Source organism: Anolis sagrei, chromosome 2, assembly GCF_037176765.1.
Source record: "Anolis sagrei isolate rAnoSag1 chromosome 2, rAnoSag1.mat, whole genome shotgun sequence".
Classification (NCBI taxonomy): Eukaryota; Metazoa; Chordata; class Lepidosauria; order Squamata; family Dactyloidae; genus Anolis; species Anolis sagrei.
This window is the reverse complement of record NC_090022.1, coordinates 52,841,609-52,866,357: the sequence shown is the minus strand read 5'-3', so window position 1 is coordinate 52,866,357 and position 24,749 is coordinate 52,841,609. Positions and strand designations below refer to the sequence as shown.

The following is a 24,749-nucleotide window of genomic DNA, read 5'->3' as shown; positions in this document are numbered from 1 at the left end:
TATACAGGCAGTCCCCTAGTTACAAACATTTGACTTACAAAAAACTCATAGTTAGGAATGGGGGTGAGACAACAAGTGAGAGAAATCTACCTCTAGAAAGGGAAATGCAGTTCTGTGGAGAAAATGTATTTCAACTGAAGCTTTATCACCAATCCTTATTTTCACAGCAAGCTAAATTTTTGAAAATCCAATTATCACAGGTATAGAAAGTGAGATGAAATCTTCTGAACAGGAGCACAGACAGCAAAACAAACACCACAGAGGTGTTAACCTCTGCGTTATCCAAAGCAAATCCAAAACAGAGGTGTTAATCCTTCTGTGTGCTATCCAAAGCTAGAGTTACACTTAAAAAGTGTACCTGTTTAGACTTACATAAAATTCAATTTAAGAACAAACCTACAGAACCTATCATGTTTGTAACTCGGGGGCTGCCTGTATAATGAGATCCAATTCAGACATGCTACTGCGAGTACATAATCCCTAAAAGGAAATAAAAAGACTTGCATGTGGGGTGGATTATACATTCAGTGGTTGCATTCAGTGATTAGATTTGATATCACACAGTTAATACCCACTTCCTCTCTTTTCTCCAGCATCCCCCATGCCCCACATTTGTTCCATAGATTCCCCCATCCCTCAGAGTAGTTTGGAGGATAGGTGGAAGGCTACAGGATGTGTCCACTACATTGGTGGCTTGAGTTGCGTGAAGTTTGTTGCAGGAGAATAACTTCCTTTTTCTTTTGTCTAGAGTGCCATGAGGTCAAGAGATGTCAAATATGTTCCCTACACTCGACCATCCCAGTCAGTTATTTCTATTGGTAAGATTGGGTTTTCTGACATTAGATGAACTTTTCTTCAAGGAAAAAGGCGGTAGCAGGACATATGTAGATTTATCTCAAAAATAATAAGATGAATAAAATAACTGTCATTAGTAGGAAATGAAGATAATTTCTTCATTCTCTTGTATATTTTAAGGATAGCCATATCTATAGTTTAGGCAAATCATGCAATACATTGGTTCTTTTCACCACCTACCCTGGGCTCTATGTATAGATAATGATGGCTACTTTTAGGCATGTATTGGATTTAAGTGTATTTGGCAAGCACTTCCATCAATCAGAATATGCCTGTTGATTAGGAGAGGCAGCAGGCTGCATGCCACTGGTCTACCCACTGCAGATGCTGGCCATTCCCCCTGTAAAGGAACCAGTAGTGATTGTCTTTAGGAGCACTGCATGACTGTGTTGTAATCTAGAACTGTGGGGATGCTGCCTCTATGGAATGGAATCTATCAATTAATATAATTACATTACATGATGTATTTACATCAGTTCTTTCAGGCGTAGAAAAAAATATTTGCTGTATAGTTACTTTAATTAACCAGTAGGTGGAGCACAGGCTGCACTGTCTTGGAAAAGAGAATTATATGAAAATGTTACTTTTGAATACTGTTAAATGTAATTCTCCTCTCTTCCCCAAGACATTGTTTTCTCTGTAGAATTTAAAAACTTATTCTAAGAATCTGGGACTATTAAAAAAGTAACTATAGGATGCTACATTTACTGTTGTTATATATCTTCAAGTCAACTCTCACTAATGGTGATGCTGTCATAGTCATTGAGAGGTTTGTAATTGCTTTTCTCTAATTTATTTATTTATATCCCACCCTTCTCACTCCTCAGGGGACTCAGGGCAGATTACAATGGGACTTGCTCAAAAGCACCCAATGGTTTTCCATGCCTGAATGGAGATTCAAATCCTAGTCCAAAACTCAAAACACTGCACCATTTCAGCTTCTACTACCTTTATTGGCATCTACTAAAAGTCATTAGAATAGTGAAGTGAGTTCATCATGACAATTTTATCAGACATTTTATCAGGTGGCATGTCAAGGAAATGGGGAGAGGAGAGAAAAATATATGGTTGTGCAGTGAAAGGAGAATATATGTGAGACAGATAACTAACATGGACAGAAATAATTTTGCTAGTTCTCCTTGTTTGCTGTGGCTCAGATGTGTGCTGTCACACTGCAGGTATGTGGCATAACAGATGTAAATGAGAATGGAATGGAACAATCGAGTATGTTACATCCACAAATGTAGGAGCATTATCTATAATTCACATTACAATTGCCAGTAGTACAGCCAGAAGATCTGCTAAACAAATTTAAAAGACCCTCTGAACAGGATTACTATGTGAGGGCATTTTTTGCTTATATGTGTGTGTGGCAGATATCATGAAAATTACGCATGGTTTTTTTGTTTGTATTTTCCCATCTGCTATTGTTAATGTTACTGTATTTTATATGTGGCCCAAGACAATTCTTGTTCTTCCAGTGTGGCCAAAGGTAGCCAAAAGATTAGATAACCATGTTTTAGGCTATCTTACCAATATGACTTAAATTCACTTTTCTTGGTCAGAACCTGCATTTATTAGTTATATTAGTCACATTTTTGCTATTTCTCTTCTCTCTTTTTCCAAAATATGGAATGGTCTTTGAGAAACTGCACATGAAGATATATTTTCAGAACAAGGTCTAGCAACACTAGGTTTAAATCTTCACTCACATTCTTATTGTATGAAAGAACAAAATTACAGGATATTTTCTACCTGTTGGACAAAATTACTCAAGCTTTTATTTATTTTTCAATATTTTATACATTTTGGACTGTTTTGTTAAATATTAACAAAAAAAATCTTCTGGCACTTGACATTTTTTTTCTCAATACCCTTTTCTCCCTTAGAAAGCAAGAACATTTGAGAATATTTTTGCATTCCTTAATAATACTACTGCTTTTTCCAATTTGAGCTTGAACAGTTACCTGAACTGTGTACCTCAACATAAAATTTCTTTTTGAGGACAAAAATTTTGAAAAGAGCATTTTTATCTCTAAAGAACCCCATTCACGTCTAGTTTGTGCATTAAATACTTCAGTTTCTTCTTCTACCCTTCCCCCATTAAATTGAGCATTCAGTAAAGGGTGAAATATGTACTATCACCCTATTCTATAACCTCCAGATAATGGATGGCTTATTATTATTATTCTTTCTGCTTGTCCCTTTTAAAACATGTGTACCCCATCCTTCCTCTTGGAAGCAAAAGGGAGATAATAACATACATTAATATTACACTGTAATGACACCAAGTTTGCCATTGTGATGTAACATAAAGTGCATCATGTTTAATGATATGAAATTATTTAAAAAGAGGCTTGTCTCCACCAGCATGATAACATCCTCCTTAAGCTGAGCAGGTAAATCAAATCAAGTGTACTTCAAACCAAGATAAAGTTTTAAATTTGTTGTTGTTGACCACTGTCAATTCTACTTTGACTTATGGTGACCCTATGAATGACCAACCTCCAGGTCTCCTGCCATCAACAACTCTGCTCAGGTCCAGCAGAGTCAGGCAATGGCTTCCTTAATTGAGGGATGTAGCCGTCCTTTCTATCTTACCAGGCATTTTATTTCTAGTGAGTCAAAGTCCAACAATATCAGTTTAGTCACCTTCACATATAGGGAGAATTTAGGCTTTATTTGGCTCCATCAGCAGTCCTGCCACTCCATCAGCAGTCCTGCCACTTATTAGCCTTGTTTTGGCAGTCCATTATATCTGCAATACCATGGACTTCAATCCTCCAGCATCATATTTCAAATCAGTCCTCTTTTGGTTTTAGAAGAAGTATCACAATATTTACACTATTCATTTCTTGTTTTGCAATGTCTAACTTTCCGTGATTGATGTGTCTCATATTCCATGTTCTGTACTATGTATTGTGCAGCTTCAGACTTTCCTTTCACCTCTGATCATGTCAATGGCTGACCATTCTTTTGGCTTGAGTCCGGTTGCATTATTAGCCACAGTGCGCCTCTTATTAGTCCTCTATTCTTCACCAGGTGCCTTATTTATTTATTTATTTATTTGATGCACTTATTAACCGCCATTCTCAGCCCATAAGCCTTCTGAGTTTCTTTTTTTTTACAAACAAGATATTCCTTTTTTTACTCTTAAATATTTTTTTAATTTAAAACATCCCTACAATTAACAAACCTTTGCATCATACAAGTCTTAGTACATTATTTCAAAAGTAAATATCCCTTAAAGGACACTTCATACATTCCTTAGATGTGTATCACTCAACTGAGTTGGAAGTGTCATCTTCAGGCTCTATTTCTTGTTTCATTCTAGATTGTTTCATGGTAGGCTTTTAGGTAAAGAGTTTAGAAGTAGTACAGTACTAAAAAGTATTAGCTATGATACCACTGCCATTGTCTCTGAGACATCTACCAATGTCATCCTCTACCACTGATGCTTCCCAGTGGTTTTTTGGCACATTTTATCTGGCTCCTCAGCAAATGCCTGATGTGGGAAACTCCATCAGCAGTCCTGCTACTAGTAGCATAGCCTCTTGTCTCGCCAAAACACAATCCCACTACTATGGAAAGGTAGTGCCATGATGGATTTTAATTTATTCCTTTTCTAAAATGATGGGTCTAAAACCATGCTATCATTTTGTGACCATTGCAAATTCATTTAGCATTTTGACAGACCAAGTTTTCAATATTAATTATAATTGAAGATTATCTCTTGGCAATTTTACCAAGAATACTTTATTTTGTGATTTAAAAAATAGAATATATGTTTTTGTAGTATTGTATCATGAAGCCAATTTGTTTTGTGAGCTGAATACTTTTCTTCAGATGCCTTTACCATTGTGGTGTTTGGATGAATCTTATAAAGATATATAAAATCTGTAGTGACAAGATTTCCTTATGAACGAAATCCAAGAGATCATGTGGAATATAATTTTGATAACTGGTATTCTAAACAGCTAGTAATTGTACAGATGGAGCTGGAAGTGAACTACAGAAATGTGAAGATACAGCCCAAGGAGTAGACAATGTGTGGCCATCTTCATGCTGTTGTACTGAAACTCCTATCATTCCTCACCTAATATTGTGCGGTAGGGGTTTGAATCCAGCACCATATGGAGGGCCACAAGTCACTATAGTCAATGGATGGATTTAGATTTTCAGTCTTGTGTGGAAACAAAGAATTTCTGCTATAGTCTAAAAAGAGAATTACTGTGCCTGTGTACTGGGATTTAGAGTTATTAAGTTGAATCTGATGCCTTATTATTCTGCACTTCTGTAATACATTCTCTTCCATTTGATTTCTGGCAAGGAGAATTTTGGAAAAAGGAAGGAAAATGTTTAAAAATAAACCCATAAATATATATTCTTTTTTGTTTACTTTCTTGTGTTTGTTTGCCTATTAATTGTTACTGTGCAATTGAATCATTTTCAGCTCCTTTAGAATTGTAGGGATTGCTCAGTCATTTCACTAGCTATATGCTATATTAACAGGTGCTATTCATGCTCTCATTGCTTGTTTGTAGAGTAAAAATAATTTATACAGATCCAGATTGTCATTGTAATATGACACTATTCACTACAGAAACATATAACACCTCGCCCCATACTATTTTAGAATACTCAGACTCCACTGAGCAAAATTAGATATGCAATTTTATGTAAATCAGTCTTATGTTTGCTACAACATTAACAGTTATCACAAATTATTGTTTGATATTTTCTTGTTAAAACTTGAAGATGTATGATATCAATTCCTCATAATTTTGTAAACTCTTTGCGATTTAATGTCACAATTGGCCTCAAGAAAATATATGATTCCACATGGGTTCTTTTTATTAAATGTTATCTGGTTTCTTTTTCAGATAGAGTCCATATGAGCTTTTTAAATCTATTTATGTGCAGCATATTAAAATAACATTAATCTCAGAAATATTAAAATATTTTCTTGTGTAATAAAGAAACAACACAAAATAAACCTTAGGCATGCCCACCTTCCCCACAATCACATTTCCTCTAAAGTCAAAGGGGCTTCAAAAAAAGGCATTATCTAGCTGAAGAAAACTAGATAACTAATGAAATTCTTGAACCAGATGTTTATTTAGATATAGCTTAAGACAATAAAGTATATATAATTTTATTTCTTGTCCCGCCCCCTTTTTTCTACACCAGGTCAAAAAATATGCCCTCCTCTTGGAACTAAGGTATGATATATTTATGTTTTTGCCTTCATATTCAAAATAGAATTGATGATACATTTCAAAGAGTCTTGGATACAATGGGTTGTTGTGAGTTTTCCGGGCTGTATGGCCATGTTCCAGAAGCATTCTTTCCTGTTGTTTCACCTGCATCTATGGCAGGCATTCTCAGATGTTGTGAGGTCTGTTGGAAACTAGGAAAATGGGGTTTATATATCTGTGGAATTTCCAGGGTGGGAGAAAGAATTCTTGTTTGTTCGAGATAGGTGTGAATGTTTCAATTGGCCACCTTAGTTAGCATTTAATGGCCTAGCAGTTTCAAGGTGTGCCTTCTTGCTGCCTGGGGGAATTCTTTGTTGGGAGGGGATTAGCTGGCCCTGATTGTTTCTTGTCTGGAATTCCTCTGGTTTTAAGTGTTGACCTTTACTAGTATGACAATTTTTGAACATTTCAAACCACTCATAGATGACTCTACAAGATAGAATTTTATCCTCATATTGAGTGCACATGTGGAGATGAATTTGTGTTCCCGGCACACCTTCTGCCCACAAAAGCATATGGCACAACACTGTTCTTAGGTGCAATTCATAAGTTTTGCAGCTATATTCACCAAAGCATGATAACTTTGGTGAATAACTGCAAGGTCAGATAGCTTGCCCAACAAACTAGTCACAGGACACTCTTAGACATGACCAATTATTACTTCTTCCACCCTCACCCTTTCCAACTAAAATATAAAAGTGTGGAGATTTTTTGAAGACCTATTGTAATCTTTTCTAAGGAGCAGAAAATAATTTCTCAGAAAGTTTTCAGTATAAGTAATGAACACCTACTTTCTTCATGTAAACAAGCAGTAAGCATACTTATTGTTTTACAATCTTTCATTCATGAAGTGTTTCCCTCCCTTTTAGGATTTCTTACCTTATGAAAAAAGGTATGTCACCCTGGAAAACCTAGTTAATCCTAGATGCAGTACCTTTTGTTTTTAACTATATTGTTTTTTAAATTGTTAGCTGCTTTGGATCCCAATCCTGGGGGGACGGGGGTGGGATATAAACAAATATAGCAAAACAACAACAGCATGTGGTGGAAATCATTAATTTCTATAGAGTGTCATATTATCCACAATCTTCTGTTTCCAAAATAAGTTCAGGGACATATCCCTTGCAGATAAGGGGACAATACTACGTATATGATTTTTTCAAACTGATATCTACACTTTTTATTATCTTTGTCTTTCCTCTCCTACATTTGTGGGCCAGTGGCCAGTCTCACTGCAATTTGTTGGAAATTGGCCTGCTATATATACAGTGTGACGAATATCCTCATTTTTTCCCATGTGTTTTGCTTTCAACTATTACATAGGTGCTGCTGAAAATGGGACCCTTCACTGATACATGATACAAATATGGGTGAAATTGGTGTTGCTAAAGTCTGTGTACCTTGAGATTTACTGGAAGATGTCCTTGGACATTTTCTAGACACACTGAGTAGTTTTGAAAATCTTTAGAAAAAAGGGGCTATCTACAAAGTCCCTATAGATATAGATGTTGTTGCTGCTTTATTATTATTATTATTATTATTGTATAATCTTTAATCAAGAGAATGTTATTCCAAAAAAGTTGAGTGACAAAGTGCATAATATTTTAGGTTGTTACTATAAAACCACTACATGAATAGAAATCCTTCAGATGTCAGTTATTTTTGTTATTACATAAAACACTGAATTTAGTTAAAATCAGATTTTTTAAAATTCATAGACCCCCTTCAAGAAAGAAGACCAAGCAAGAGGAAAAGGAACATTATGAACTGTCTCGTGAAAAAGATATTATAAGGTAGTTACTTTTAAATTTTGTAACCTGCTTTTCTGTTTGAAGGTATACTCAGTGTGATTCTATTTAAATTATGGGAAAAGAACTTGGGGACATAATCTTGCAGTGGATAGGGCAAAAGACACAGGATCAAGGACAAAGTGAGTGACACCAGATATAATTATTACTGATGGAGTTAATTTCCTGTTAAGCATACAAAAGTACATGTCTATTTTTCAGGAGTGAATTTCTGGCCGATGCAACATCTGTTCACATAGCATAGTTCAATTCCATGCAGCTATTCTAATGCCCATGAAGCATGTTTCAAATCCATGTGGATCCCTTTTCCCCATGCATTTGGTATTCCCTTACAGAATATTCGTTTCAACTATGCTCAGTAGGCAGTTCTTAAAATGATCATCCTGTCCCAATGACTACTGATTGACTATGTGGTGGTTCTGGGAAGGTTCCTTCATACTGCCACCAGAACAGTTACCTTTATCCTCCCTCTTGGGCACCTGGACCTCTGCATTAGCAGAACTCCACAGGATCTCAGCCCTCTATAATACTAAATACTAATTAAGAAGCAGAAAACACGATATCCAACTGAAACCTACCTACCCGATATAATGTTGAAGCCTAGATGTTTAAGTCAATAGATCAACCCAAAAAACCTGGGCTGACTAATCCATAGATTACTGTGGGTAATGTACCTTAATTCTTAGCAAAAATAACCTGAGTAGTGTTTAAAGGCAAGGAAAAATGCACTGATAGCCCCTATCCTCTTTATCATAGTGCCGCTTCTGGTCCTTTTGAACACCTAGGGAGGAAAGTGGTGGCAGCTGGCCTCCTGAGACAGCATTGGTGCTTTCCTATCTTCACAGAATGACCCTCTACTTAACCACGAGTCCATTATTATATCCTCCAAATGTTCCCTTGACTTATGCATGAAAATATATCATAATCCAACAGCCTAGAAATATCAACAGATGAAATAATAACTGAAGCACTCTTGCATTTTAAAGTTTAGCAGTAATTAACACTAGTTCAGCTACTGTTCTGAACATCACAGGGTTCCACTTGTTGAAGGCTGTCCAGTCAAAAGACTTGGTTTTGCAAAATAACAAACTGTCGAGCTAAAAAATAATCTCTACAGATATTAATCTATACTCTTCTGGTTCGCCTGTAGAACTGCAGTCACAAAACTAGGCATTAATACCACTTTGAAAACTGCCAATTAAATTCATACCAACATTTCATGTTGTCCTTTTTATAGAGCGGTGACTTGGAAAAAGAGGCAAAACGAACGAATCTGGCAAGCAGAGGAGCGACGCATACTGCTAGAGCTTAACAAAAGGCCGTGCTCAAAGAACCGTTGTTTCACACCTACCAACTCACAACAATGTAATACCATTGATTTTCTTATCATACTTTTCTCAAATGTTAAGCATTGGGTATCAGAAATGACCAGTGAATTAAGCCCAGCATAGTATAACAGTTTGAGCAAAACCCACCTTCTTCGATGTAATCCCTTTGCTCCACACAGTAGGCTCTGCCCCTGCATAGAGATCCTATTCAGAAAGTCCTGAGGTGAGTAACTTTTGTAGGAAACCCCTTTCTCATCCTATACCACATATATTTAAGCCCTCCAAGCTTTGTTTTTTGTCTGTTGTCAAAGCAGCTTCACAGTTTTAGTTTTTGCTAATTCCGTCTTCATAGCTAAGATCTTGAGATTTGTCTTCTTTCTCTTGGCTTATTTTTTATCCTTCTCTTACTTTTTTGTTGGTATTTCTTTGCTTAAACCCAATCAAATTTAAACTATGAATTTTAAACTTTTATATTCTATTAGTATTGTGTTTTAATCTTTGGACTGCATATGTATATGTGTGTGTGCGTGCAGTGTGTTTTAATATAGGTATTTTATGGTATCTATTTTACAGTAATGTGTTATAACTGTGTTGAACTCTGCTGTAAGGGGGGGGGGGGTAAGAAAATTAATGATGATGATGACCTTAGGGCTACAGTCAATGCAAAGCCATAAGGTATTACAACCTTTGTTTCTGTAACCATTCCCTTTTCTCACAATAAGCTTTGCAGTTACCCATTATGTGAGGAACAGTGAAAAACAGGTTGCTTACATGTCACTGGTTGGTTGGGTGTTCATCTGTGCCCTCACACAATCTGCCTTACACCCCCTCTTTCTCTGGTCACAGTATTCTCTTTCTGATGAACTGGAAATCAAGGAGAGAATGGAACTCCACTGTGGAACATTCTGAGTGGGATCTCTGCTCCTTCTGTTTCTTAAAAGTATTAGATCTAGTTCTGCCCTCGGATATAATAGGTGGAAAACGTAACCTCTCACCTCTGTAAAAGCCCTTCAAGTAATTAAAGAGTGCCATCATGTCATCCCTTAGCCTTCACTTCACCAACTTGAACATGATCAGCTCCCTCACCCTTTCCTCATATGTGTTGTTTTCCATGTCATCTTTTTTGCTCTTGTTTAAACCAGTTCCAATTTCTCTATGTCTAAACTGTCAACAAAGTGATGCTAAAAATTTTACCAACAATTTAAGATATAATTGATACCACTGTACTAGCAGAAAATAGCAAAGACTTGGAACGATTACTGAAGAAAGGCAAGGAAGAAAATGTGAAGGCATGTTTACAGCTGAACATTAAGAAAACAAAAATAATGGCAACAATTGATTTCAATAACTTTGAAGTACATTATGAATACATTGAAATTGTTCAAAGTTTTCCATATCTTGGCTCAGTCATTAATCGGAATGTAGACTACAGTCAAGAAATCAGAAAAAGATTAGGACTTGGAAGGGCTGCTGTGAAGGAACTTTAACAAAATCCTGAAGTCTCAAGGTGTGTAATTGAATATTAACATTAGGAATGTTCCTACCATTGTATGGTCGTGAAAAGGGGACATTGATGACAGCTGAAATGCGTTGTAGTGGCAAATAATCATCATCATCATCATCTTTATTTATACCCTGCCACCATCTCCCCAAAGGGGACGTGGGGCAGCTTTCATGAGGCCAAGCCCAGTAGTGCATTACAACAGAATAAAACCAAAAACACAAAACAAACATTGCAATAAAATAAATAAAACATAAGAATACAATAAAACAGTACAAAATACAGTGAGAGATAAATCACAATCACAATGAGCCAGTTACGCATGTTTTCCATGCCACAATAGGCAAACGATATAAGCAAAGTCAGTATTATAGTATTTTAAAAATAAAAATAATTATTTTCCATTATATAGCAATATATTGGATTTTCAGTTGGGGTTAGGCTCCAGGATTTACCGGTACTGTTGATACCCAAATCCTTGGAAGCTGAAATCTCATTATACAATAATGTAGTAAAATGGAGAGAGAGCAGAGGATCTGTGAAATGATAGCCAGCTACAGAAGGATATGCCTAAAAGTGTGTACTTTGGCAATTTCCCCTTGAATCTGTGGGTGCACAATCTATGGATATGGAGGGCCAACTACAAAATTCTGTCATGAAAGAGATGTGTAAACTATTTTGTTTTTAAAGTTTTACCTGTATATACTGCTTGCTCATGTGAACAGATGGAATGCAAGCAACACTTAAGTTGAGTGATAATTCATAAAGTCAAGCTACAACGTGGATTTTAAAATGAGCAAAACAACAGGCTATTCATATTTAAGACATGCCTTCATAACATGTCTGAAAAATCCAGGTCAGTTTGCATCACAGAAGTAAAAAAGCTTTCACTCCTCAAGGCTATATGCAGTCATAATGTTTATCACCAATATATTTTTTTTACCTGAAGACAAGCTCATTCTTATCCATGATCTCATACTCTGTACCAACATGTTCATTTTGAATAAGATGCCTAGCGGGCACCTTACCCATGCAGCACTGCATACACCTGGCACCTACTTGTAATGTTGCCCTTAACTATTGCTTATTCTGTGTTAGCACACTGGTGTCCTACCCAGGCTACAGATCCATGCAAAATGTTGCATGCAAAGGAAAGAAAGCAAATTTAAATTATATGTAGACCTGAAGAAGTAAGTTCCCTTAGATAACTACAGTCATATTTACATTGAGACCAGGTGTCCATACTGACAAATCTAGTTTTGGGAGCACGTCATGTAACTCAAGTTAAATAGGCCATGTTTTTTAAATGACTTAACAAGTAGCTTCTATTCAAGTACACTTGTCACAGAGTGACAAGTATTTGTTCAGAAGCACAAAGTGTAATAATCACAATTCTTTTAGATTGCTTTGGATAGCACACAGAAGCACAGTTTATATCTTCTATTAAAACAATACTGTTATATGTCTGCAAATCTGTCTGTTTTCTCATGGCAGATCTTTTCTTCAGGAAACTTGGGACTAGGAAAGATCAATTTTCACCCATTTCAGGCCACCATTGCTTAGTCCGAACCCCTAACTTTAGGCTTATTTGCATGTCAGATAACACAGTGAATTGAGTTTGAATCGTCATGAATTTAAATTCATTGACTTAAACAAAATTTCCCCCTTTCCTAATCAAACATTGCTCAAATCATTCCAAATTGCAAAGGCTGATTGAGTAATGCAGACCTCAAATAACAATAGGGCATAAATGGGATTACACTGAGCCCTTGGGTATCTGCCACAGTTTAGTTCCAGGACCTCTTGTGGATGCCAACATTTATGGATGTTGAAGTCCCATAATATACAATGACATAATAAATGAGACATTGCTCATCTAAAAATGACAAAATCAAGGTTGGGTTTTGAATTTTTTAAAAATATATTGAACCCATAGATAAGGAATCTGTGGATACAAAGATCCAACTGTATATGACTGTCCTCACAAGTTCAGTTTCAAATGCTACTAAGAGAAAAAAGCCATAGCAATAAAATGAATCCACAAAATCAGTAAATATAATAAAAACACACACAATAAAATGAAGAGCAGATTTAAGTATAACTAATAATATACAAATGTGAAAAGACTTCAAAAATAAAAAGGCCCTCATCTAGAACTAAAAAGATACCACGATAGATGCCACCAAGTCTTATGGAGCAAAAACATTCCATTATAAGGATTCTGCTCCTACTGATGTTTCCTTAAGAATTTAGATAACAATATCAACCCAGCTTATCTGTCCGAACGAATCTTCCTCTATGAACCATATTGGAAGTTAAGATCTTCTGGGGAGGCCCTGCTCTCGGTCCCACCTCCTTCACAGGTGTGGTTGGTGGGGATGAAGGACAGGGCCTTCTCAGTGGTGGGATTTCTCAGTGGTGGCCCCTCTGCTATGGAACTTCCTCCCCAGCAACATTAGATTAGCTCCCTCATCTCTAACCTTTAGAAATAAACTGAAGACATGGGCTGTGGGACCAAGCCTTTGGATAGTATTGTTTATTTATTTATTTATTACTGTGCTTATATACCGCCGTTTCTCAGCCTAAATCGGCGACTCAACGCGGTTTACAACACAACGACAAGCAGCAATATTCCATTAAAAAGCATAAAAACACATACACAATACACAATATTATTGGGCCACCAATAATAATCCAATGCATCTCTTAATTGTAGTCGCAATCCAATTTCGTCGTCTGTGATTAACCAATCCTTGTTCATCAGTTTCGTTGCACCAGATTAATCGAATGCTTGTTTAAACATCCATGTCTTCAACCTTTTTCGAAATACCATCAGCGAAGGGGCTGATCTCACCTCTATGGGGAGGGCATTCCAAAGCCGAGGGGCCACCACAGAAAAGGCCCTGTCTCTTGTTCCCGCCAGCCGCACCTGTGAAGCAGGCGGGATAGAGAGCAGGGCCTCCCCAGAAGATCTTAGGGTCCTGGTGGGCTGATAGGCCGAGATACGTTCGGATAGATAAGTTGGGCCAGAACCGTTTAGGGCTTTAAAGGCCAGCGCCAGCACTTTGAATTGGGCCCGGTAGCAAATCGGCAGCCAGTGGAGCTGGTACAGCAGAGGAGTTGTATGCTCCCTGCGCCCCGCTCCGGTTAGTATCATGGCTGCCGCCCGTTGGACTAATTGGAGCTTCCGAGCCGTCTTCAAAGGCAACCCCACGTAGAGAGCGTTGCAGTAGTCAAGACGGGATGTAACCAGAGCGTGGACTACTGTGGCCAAGTCAGACCCAATTACGGTCGCAGTTGGCGCACAAGTTTTAACTGTGCGAATGCTCCCCTGGTCACCACCGAAACCTGGGGTTCCAGGCTCAGCGATGAGTCCAGGATCACACCCAAACTGCGAACCTGCGTCTTCAGGGGGAGTGCGACCTCGTCTAACACAGGCTGTAACCCTATACCCTGTTCGGCCTTGCGACTAACCAGGAGTACTTCTGTCTTGTCTGGATTCAATTTCAATTTGTTCGCCCCCATCCAGACCGTCACAGCGGCCAAGCACCGGTTCAGGACCTCAACAGCCTCCTTAGTAGCAGGTGGAAAGGAGTGACAGAGTTGGACATCATCTGCGTACAGATGACATCGCATTCCGAAACTCCGGATGATCTCGCCCAGCGGCTTCATGTAGATGTTAAACAACATGGGAGACAGTATTGAACCCTGAGGAACCCCACAAGACAAAGGTTGTGGGGTTGAACAGGAGTCTCCCAGTAACACCTTCTGAGACCGACCCTCGAGGAATGAGCGGAGCCACTGCAGAACAGTACCTCCAAGACCCATCCCCGCGAGGCGTCCCAGAAGGATACTGTGGTCGACGGTATCGAAGGCCGCTGAGAGGTCAAGCAGCACCAACAGGGACACACTCCCCCTGTCGAGCTCCCGACGCAGATCATCCACTAAGGCGACCAAGGCTGCTCGGTACCATGCCCCGGTCTAAAGCCAGACTGTGCCGGGTCCAGATAATCCGTGTCTACCAAGAATGCCTGGAGTTGTGAGGCCACCACACGTTCCATGACTTTGCCCAAAAAGGGGAGATTGGAAACAGGCCGATAGTTGACGAATTGAGTGGGGTCCAGTGATGGTTTTTTCAACAGCGGTTTTATCACATCTTGCTTTAAGCTGGCTGGAATTTTGCCTTCCCGAAGGGATGCATTAACCACCACCTTCACCCACTCGGCCAATCCCCCTCTGGCCTCCTTCAGAAGCCAGGATGGGCAGGGGTCTAGGATGCATGTGGTAGCTCTCATTCCTCCAAGCACCTTGTCCACATCCTCAGATTGAACCAATTGAAATGAATCCATCAAAACTGGACAAGCAGATGCTCGTGTTACATCCTCAGAGACTGCCGTTAATATGGTATCCAGTCCAGAGCGGATCAAAGCGACTTTGTCTGCAAAGAACTGAGCAAAAGCTTCACAGCGAGCTGCCGAGTCATCAGGGCACCCATCCTGAGTGGTGGGTTTTAACAGGCCTCTGACAACTCGGAACAGTTCAGCCGGACGGTTCTTTGCAGACGCAATAGTGGCCGCAAAGAAAGTCTTCTTAGCGGCTTTTATTGCCGCGGCATATGCCCTTAAAAAGGACACAAACCGTGTTTGATTTGGCTCGCTCGGATCCGAACGCCACACGCTCTCTAGTTCCCTCTTCTTTCGCTTCAACGCTGCCAGCTCCTCGGTGAACCAAGGAGCTGGTTTAGCTCGGCTACTTGAGAGGGGACGTTCTGGAGCGATCGTGTCTATTGCCCTAGTCATCTCTGCAATAAGTGGTGATAGAATATGTGCAATCATGAACTAGAACGGCTCTTGACTTTGATTTCAGATTATGTGGTTCTTGCTAATAATTGGTTTTAATGTTTTTATGCTTTTTATTTATTATTATTTATTTGCTACATTTATATACATTTAATGCCAACATCATAAAAACATTTAAAACTTTTTAATCTTATGTTTTAATGTATCTGTTTATTTTATTATATGTCTGTTCTATGTTTTTATGGCATCTAGTTTTTGCCTATTGTAAGGCTGCTCTGAGTCCTCTTCAAGGTGAGAAGGGTGAGATATAAATACAGTAAATACATTAAAATAAATACCTTAAGAGTTCATTCTTGGTCCTTGGTTAACTAGATCAGTATCTGCAACCTTCTGAAAGCCTTCCTGAAACTTTGTTTTCCTGGATGACGCCCGACAAACAAAATCGCAGCCATCCTTATACTGTGATGGAGGAAACTATAATTAAACTCCCTAGAGATTTTCCATACAGGTAAATGAAACATATTTTTTACCTAATTGTAAAAAATTGTATTTGTTCTACTATGCTTTAAAACACTCTCAAGTTATTCATGCAAATGAAATTTCATTTTCCCTGAAATTAATAAGGGACCATATCAGATACTCTAGTTATACTCATTTATATTATTATTATTGGTATGGAAGACTAGAGATCATAGTTGTATCAAATACAGTGAAGATGAAGGATACCAACTAGATTGTTTCCCCTCTTCATTTTTTTTTTCAAACTTCAGTTTAGAGCTTTATCTTTACCAGTCTTTGGCAATATCAACTGTTTTATTTGGCCTACTTCACCTCCTAATGTCTTGAAGATAGACTAATTCTGTCTTTCTTGTTTACACGAATTGTATAACTGTCCTTCTAGAACAGTGGTTCTCAACCTGGGGTCCCCAGATGTTTTTGGCCTACAACTCCCAGAAATCCCAGCCAGTTTACCAGCTGTTAGGATTTCTGGGAGTTGAAGGCCAAAAACATCTGGGGACCCCAGGTTGAGAACCACTGTTCTAGAATCACTAAAAACTGACCTTCGGTTCGCAGGATATTCTTTCCCCGGTATAGCAAAGGGCCTTTTATTCATTGTAAAAGGGGCATGTTCATAAATAATATATTCCTCACAAAAAAGTATAATACCATGCGAAATCACTTTCCTCTTTCGTTTATTAATTTGCTTTGTTAATTCTACCTTACCTTTTCCTATGTTATTGCGTATTGGACTGTATTGGATTTATTTTTTATTCCTGAATTTTGAAGCCCAACAAGACTATCCGTTCTATCACCTCTCTGCTTATTATGCATCAAAACTTGTAAGAGTCTAAGAAGAACTATGTTTTGGATCAAGACCAAAGTCCTACTTAGTCAAATACTGTGTACACACAGTTGCCAACCAGTTGTACATGGGAAACCTATCAGCAGAATCTGACTGCAACTGCACTGTCCCCTTAATGCTCCCAAACAACTGATATACAGAGGCATAACTGTCACATTGGAGGTCATTTATTGAAAATGTTACCTTGACCGAAGGACTTTTGTTGAGACATAATTTTGATCAGAATTAAAAATGAGGTACTGTTGTGTACAATTACCTTATTAGGCAGAAAAGTCACAATGTCTGATCCAGCTCTTGTTTACATAGAAGCATCTTTCACTTATGGGGCCTATGTCCAGCGATAGATAGATAGATAGATAGATAGATAGATAGATAGATAGATAGATAGATAGATAGACAGACAGACAGACAGACAGACAGACAGACAGAAAGATAGATAGATAGATAGATAGATAGATAGATAGATAGATAGTCAGTCAGTCAGTCAGTCAGTCACACATCAGACTGCCACCTGAAATCCAAACATCTGTTTTATTAATGTGCCATAAATCTTCATGAATAGTGCTTTGATTTTTCTTTTAACAATTCCTCTTTGTGCTACATTAGGCTGGCCTGGGGAACACCAGCCACACAAGAACTGGGCATTAAGCTGTATTGCCCTAAGATGAAGCTGAGTAAGGAACGTAAAATGAGCAACCTGCTTATTGAGAAGAATTTGCAACCAACAAAATCAATCCCAGAAAAAGGGTATGATTAAAACCTAACAGTCATCTTCATACAACCATGCCTCTGTGACCTTCATAATTAACTTTACTTCCTTGCGGATGTCATGTCACTGTTCCTGCTGCAGAAGTCACCGTAATAGTTTATTGTAAAAACAGAAATAACTTTAATTTTCACCATGCATTTTGTTTGTTTTTCAGGATTAAAAAAAAGGTTTATAACTTCTTCTCTCTTTAGTAAACTCTAAATAAATGTGCTTGCTTTAGGGAAAAAACATTAGCATTGTGCAACAGAACTGAGATGATAACTTGCTGGATACTTTAATATAAAAGTATTGTACTACCGGTACATCATATTATTTTCAGAAAATGTGTAAATCTGGAAATGTGTACTAGCAGCACCTGCCATATTTGTTTAGGGTTGTTTATCAAAAATGGCCTTAAATTCCTTGAAGCTCTCTCTTATGGCAGATGATTGACAGAACTACTACATGGCAAGAATCACCTAATGATGTCAGTTCTCCATTCTACAGTCTAGAGATCATTGTGCAGTTGCCCACCTAGGTAGATTAGATAATTTGTCCAACACCATATCACAACTAGAATAATCTAGAAGAGGACTACAGACACATGATGTCACCCTCATACTTGTGATATGTCCACGGTCCCATCTATATTGACCACTTAGTTTGTTGTGGAGGCAGATTAGCGCTATGGTATCCAAGCACTGCTTGGGGCTAATCCACAGTAATGTGGGGCAAGGACACTGTAACAGGATCTTGCCCCACATTAGCTAAAGTCAGGAGAAAGTCTAGATTTTGCCACAGAATTTGTACTTCCCCCACCCCAAGTTAGGGCCTGTAGGAACAGTTGAGCTGGTTCCAGCATATAGTTAACAAATCAGAAATAATATCCATATTGGCAGTGTCCGGTAATATTACTAATATATTGACCTTCTCCCATGATATTAAGAAAAAGGATAGAACCAACAGAAACAAAGATCTGAGCTTTAAGTCTGCAACATGAACCTGTCTTCTGTCATTTGCCATAACCCCTCTACCCCTTTTTTCCAGCAGACCCCATCACCTTGGCCAACATCACAGCATGCAATGGCAAACAGATAGGACCATGTCAAACTTGTACTGACCTGGCAAATTTACCACTGTAAAATAAATATCATGAAAAGTTCAATTCCCATTCTGGGTTTCCATTCTTTTGTTTTTACTACTGTAAAATAAATATCATGAAAAGTTCAATTCTCTTTCTGGGTTTCCATTCTTTTGTTTTTCTGAGAGAGAGTGGGGAGGATGCCAGCAGAGATTTCTATAGAGAAGGAAAATGAAATTATATTGCCTCAGAGAAAGATTTAAAATTAAAATGTAAAAAACAATTCCTGCTATATTGGAATGTGAAAGAGAACTTTACCTGAGTATTCAAACTCATTAATTCCTAATACTGGTAATTCTTGATTACCATTGGTGTGTGGGAATCAATGGCGCTAAGATAATGCAGGAAACTAACTGCCTTCAACTTTGTTGGAGGATGAAGTCCTCATCCTCAGTTCATCCTCACAAATCTTCAATTCCTGGAGATCATTCCTATTGATAACAAACTACAATAACAACAAAGCTTAACATATTGAAATAACTCCTTGGCATTAGTAGACAAATATAATACAATTTGATATAATGAAACATTAAAATTTGAAAGTTAATTTTTGTGTCGCTCTTTTTAATTCCTTCACTTTTTCAGGCTCATTGCCACTGTATTTTTGGAACTTGCCAAAAATAATTGGGAAGTTATGGAACTACCCAAAAATATTTGAACATTTATTTCTCTTCCCCTCTCTTTCAGGAGATACCTCCTAGTGAGTGACCAAGTTCCAGCACCTTCAACTCCTCCTATGAGCCTTTTGGAGAGCAAGTTACTCAGTGTGCGTTTCCCAAAGATGAAGGAAAAGATTCTGTGTTCTCTCATGTCAGACTTGCAGGGATCATACTAGTCTTTCCTTTAATTTTCAACAGCGTCCATTTATTAATCCTTTCATTATCTTCTGCTCTTTCCATGCCTTTACTAGAGAGCAAGGTTCTAAGGGTGTAACCTCTTACTCCTACACTTCTTGTTTCCCCTCATATTGTTTGAGTAAGTTCTCAAGGTTGGTTGGCCAAGTAATAACACCAGTGTTTGAGCTGTCCTATTCCATTTTGTTGTATGGATTCTTTTTATGATGTGCATTTTGCTGCTTTTGATCGATTTCTCACATGAATATTTCATAAATAATAGTCCTCAGTTCAAACGTATTTAGTAAGTATCCATGACTAAAGAAAATATTGTGTATTGATTAATTATGGATTCAGCTAAACCAAGAGGTGTTATTTATGCAGATGTATAATAGTCTAATACTGTGGAAAGCCTGGATTCCTGGAAGAGTAAAGTAATGTTTCCCCCTGAGATTCATCTCATGTTAACTTCTAGTGCATCATTAAAGACTATGCATGTTCTTTGTTTTCCTCCATTTTTCTTCCCCCCCCCCCCCAAAAAAAAAGAATCCCCAAATAATTCATTTCAAGCAGCATTTGAAATACCAATTGCTTGTCTAAAGGGATCACCATGTATTTTGGGACAACCCATTCAATATGCTAATCATCCATTCCTGTATATTCTTCTTTACTGACTAATTTGCACCTATATTAAAGGCACTCACTGCTGCTGATGCATTTTTGGTGATATTTAAACTAAAGTAATCTAAAGCTGATTTGTCCATATGAACAATGAAAGGTATTCATCCATCCCTGTACATCCATTCTTCCAGCTCAGATCTACTGTTTGGCTTTTATTTGGTATTTTTGGTTTGGAAGTCTTTCAAGATGACTTAGTACATGCTCACTGAAGAAATCACAAGGACAGTGTACCATTAACCAGTTCTAGAAATATCTTAGTCCTTGGATCTTTAACCCAAATATTTGATATCAAAACAAAAAGTGATATAATGGTGCTAAATCGGTAAATACTATGGATTCTAAAAAGGTACTCTTAGTTAATAGTAATTTCTTTGTATAAGATTTTGTCTTTCAGATACACTCTGAACATTTGATTAGTTTCTTTTTTCAGCTATCAATTGGAAACAATTCCATGTATTTCATCCCAAATATCTTAAGGGACTGCCTTCTTCACTGTACTACTATGTTCTGCATCATGAGTAGTCTCCTCAGCAAACCAGCTGTATAACATTAGAATAGAGGCAATGTGAGAGGCCTTAGTTCTGACTTTACCACAAAGCAACACAAAGCAGTTTCTTTTAGTAACTGTTTTCAGAAAGAAACAAATCTGTCATTGTTTATTAATAAAATGAACATCATGTCATCATTATTTGACTCCTGTGTGAAAATACCTAAGGATTGCTATGGAAAGTATTATTTTCTTTAACAGTAAAGAGTTATGGCTAGATGGGCCAGTTCATTTAGTGAACCGATTAATCAAAGGCACATTAGAACAACCATATTTTCAGGTTTTTATGAAAAGTGGTGGCCGCTAATCTAATCTCCCTAGGGAGAGAGTTCCAGAGCTGGGGGGCCTCCACCAAGAAGGCCCTCTCCCTCGCCCCCACCAACTGCGTGTAATGGAGGTGGGAGCAAAAGAAGGGCCTCCCCACTTAGAGCTCACACAGGTTCATAGGGAAAAATGTGATTGCAAAAATAGTCTGGAACTAAACTGGGCTCTGCAGGGAATAACCTGCATCTTGAATTGGTACCAGAAACTTAGCAGCAGCCAGTGAAGCAAACTAAGCAGCACTTCAAAGGCCTTCAGAACGACACTTCAAACTTCAGCAGGACCTCAATAGCATGAATTTGGGGTGAAGGAAGACACTTTTGATCCTTCCTCACCAGTCCTAGAAACTGACAACCCCCATACATATAGAGATGTTCATGTAAAAAAAAAAGTATACGCAGGTTGTTCTTAAGTGCTTGTGATTCAAAAGGGTTTTGTATCTTTTTAATGCCCGTGAGTCCTAGTTACAGAACACCCACTGATTTAATGGAAATTATGTATGTGTTAACTTCCAAAGTTCAGTAGGTCTCCTTCAAGGTAAATAATTGGATTTAGACCTACTATTGCATTTTGAGATTACCTGATAATGTTCTCTGGGAGGTATATAAACCACACATATGCAAAGACAGCAAAATCATAAGACACATCTTAAAAACAAAAATTGTGTCCTTGCCCATTTGTTTTTATTATTATTATTCCACTTGAACACAATTGTCCAATTGGACAATACAATTCAAAGGAACAGTGTGCTTCTGAACTTTAACCTACATTCCTGTTGTTAATTCCTCCTGTGCATGCCCAATGAGACATGCAAAGGAGAAGTTGTATTATGTTCAATATTGGACTCCCCTATTTTGCAACACTTCTTAGATCATTCTCAAAATCTTGCATTCATTCTCAAGACAGCAGCAAATTCAGACTTGAATTTATATGTTATGTTATTTGAAGCACAGCTCTTGCCACAGAGGTTATAATTTGCTTTGCAGGCAGGCAGCACACACACTGCACATACACAGGCTTTATCATGACACTGGATGCATTGAGCTATACGCTCTGAAGAAGTTACACATTTATTCATTTTTCCATCAGCTGGAAAAAGCCAGCTGAGTAGCATCCAGCATTGCTTGAACGTAGTCCTTGTGGAAAACTTAGTTTTCAATTCACTCTATTTCAGTCCAATAGCAAAGCTTTTGAACAGCAGCAACAATGTGTCTTCATTGTTCAGTGACCGCTCTCCAGTTTAAGGTAGACAGCAAATCCATCTTAGACTACTTAAGAAAGTTAGAGAACTAGTATTGGAAACAAGCTATAAAAGAATTTGGCTGCTCCAAGCTGGAGGCATTTTTAATTTTAAATATATATACAATATGTTTTAAAGCTTTTAACTTCTGCAGTGTAATCATTTCCCTCATAAGAAGCACCCATATTGCTCATTGAGCTTTGACCACTAGCAACATGATTTTGCCCCCCACCTTTAATCTGCAAGTAGTTTCCTTTTCTCCTCCAGCATATCACCTGCAATTATTTGAAAGACTGACAAACATGATTTTTCCCCCTTTCTCTGGGATTGTCCTCATTCTGCAGCTGTACTCTGACATAAGCACACCTTTTGCATTTTTTGCCACACGCTACTCTCCCACAAAGATTAAAATGCACTCGGCTATACAGTGCTACCTTGACTAAAGAGTTTAATTGGTTCTGTGACCAAGCTCTTAACTGGAAATGCTCTTATCTCAAAGTGAAGAGGCAGAAGTAATAAATATACGAATAGGAAGAAAACTGCATTTTGGTTACCTTCAAGAATTGTCTACAAACGTGTGTTTTGCAAATGATGATGCAACTAACAAACCTGAAATGGGGGATCAACCATGTCAGAATAATGCCATTAGTTACTTTTGTTAGGACCCTTTTATTTTTCTGATTTTTCTGCATGGAAATCTGGGAATATCTCCATTGTACCTTCTTTCTGAAACATGTTTGAAACTACCACATAAAGACTCAAAATGAGACACCAGACCACACAAGATTAGTCTTTTTATTCATGAGAGCTCCAGTTGTCAACATGGATGAGGTGGGGCACAGCTGTGGCACAGACAATAAATATGGGCAGAATTGCATAACATTACTCCACGTTTACTCCATAGCAAACCAAAGCATGTTCACAGTGCAGCAGTGCCTCTATGCTTATTCAGAGGATCCAAGAAACATGATTCCTATCAACTTATGGCAACCCCCGTGAATGTCATAGGAATACTTAGAAATGATTTAGCAGCGCCTTCCTATGAAGTACAGTGGAACCTCTACTTAAGAGCATCCTAAGAGCATTTTGAGTTAAGAGCTGTCATTCAGCCTTGGGTTTGTTTTGTCATAAGAGCAGTATTTTGAGTTAAGAACTAGCACCAGAGGGAGCACTAGCGCCAGCCTTCAGGGCTTTAGGGCTTAATGGGGCAGCCTCCGTGACCCGTGCTCTTGTCTGCTTTGGGAGATTGCTGTCTGCTTTGCTCTCGTCCACTTTGGGAGATTGCTGTTTGTTTTCCTCTTGTCCTCTTTGAGGAACTTTAGGTTAGTTGATTTTGTGTGGTTTTTATTCCTGGTATGTTTGGCATCATGGAGGGAGAGAGCAAGAGAGGGAGAGAAGCTGGAATCAGTACAGTATGAAGAAAATTATGCTTCTGTTAGTACAGTCAGCTCCCCATATCCATGGATTCTACATCCGCAGATTCAGCCAACCATCTCTCTTTGTGTGTGTGTGTATACACACACCCTAGATCCTCAGGATTTCCAACACTTTTTTGAGCTGTTCAACATTTTATATAAGAGGCACCGTTTTACTATGTCAATATCATGGGACTTGAGTAGTCGCAGATTTTGGTATCCATAGGGAGACAAGGAATCAAACCTCAACAGATATTAATGGTTTCTTCTGTAAAGACACAACTAGGATTGCCAGAACAGAAGCACCCTGGGAAGTGAAAAGTACTGTTTACTCAGAAATAAGTATAAGCAACCAATTCTGAAAGCATTCAAAACCCTACCCCTTTCCCTGTAGTAATAGTGTAATGATTTTGATCCACACAGCAATACAAAAAAAAATTATTTCCATTCATAGTCCGCTTTTTGAAAGCCACATTGACAAAAACAATGTACATAAAATGGCTGAAATAATAAGTATCAGATTTGGAATGGGTGATCTCAACAGAAAAAAATCATTGTCTTAATTTAGATATGGGCAAATTTGGTGGTTTTGTTTACTTCTGAATTCAGAATTTGGGAATTTTGAAAATTCTGAGTAAAATGAAAACAATCACATTTCTCCCATCTGCTCCAGCAACAAACTATATCACCCACAGCTTTGCTGTAAGAATTTCTCTTCTATTTGTGGGGGGAAATTTGGGGGGGGGGGGCGGAATACCCCTCTACAAAAAAAATTGGGGAGAATTAATTCATCACTGGAAACATTTCTAGGACACATAATTTCATGATAGCAAATAGTGTTCTTATGATATATGCCAAAGTTCTAATTTACCCAAACCATAGTGAAATGGGTTGCTGGCGAGGGAATTCTG

The 24,749-nt window shown here is 38.1% G+C and overlaps 1 protein-coding gene across 1 annotated transcript; it reads left to right on the top strand.

Moving 5' to 3' along the window:
* The first annotated feature begins 455 nt into the window (after positions 1-455).
* Positions 456-21,003, top strand: LOC132765616 (uncharacterized). Its single transcript, XM_060759892.2, has 8 exons — positions 456-818; positions 6,046-6,077; positions 6,983-7,005; positions 7,832-7,906; positions 9,159-9,286; positions 15,922-16,057; positions 17,519-17,659; positions 19,489-21,003. The coding sequence occupies exons 1-8, from the start codon at positions 755-757 to the stop codon at positions 19,634-19,636; spliced, it is 747 nt and encodes a 248-aa protein (XP_060615875.2). The 5' UTR covers positions 456-754; the 3' UTR covers positions 19,637-21,003.
* Positions 21,004-24,749: the final 3,746 nt, after the last annotated feature.

Bases quoted from the DNA above. Each gene is read 5' to 3' on its own strand.
- LOC132765616 (XM_060759892.2), top strand. From the start codon at position 755: ATGAGGTCAAGAGATGTCAAATATGTTCCCTACACTCGACCATCCCAG. The intron at 819-6,045 runs GTAAGATTGGGT...TTTCTACACCAG, and splicing joins CCAGTCAGTTATTTCTATTG to GTCAAAAAATATGCCCTCCT. The intron at 6,078-6,982 runs GTATGATATATT...CCTCCCTTTTAG, and splicing joins GCCCTCCTCTTGGAACTAAG to GATTTCTTACCTTATGAAAA.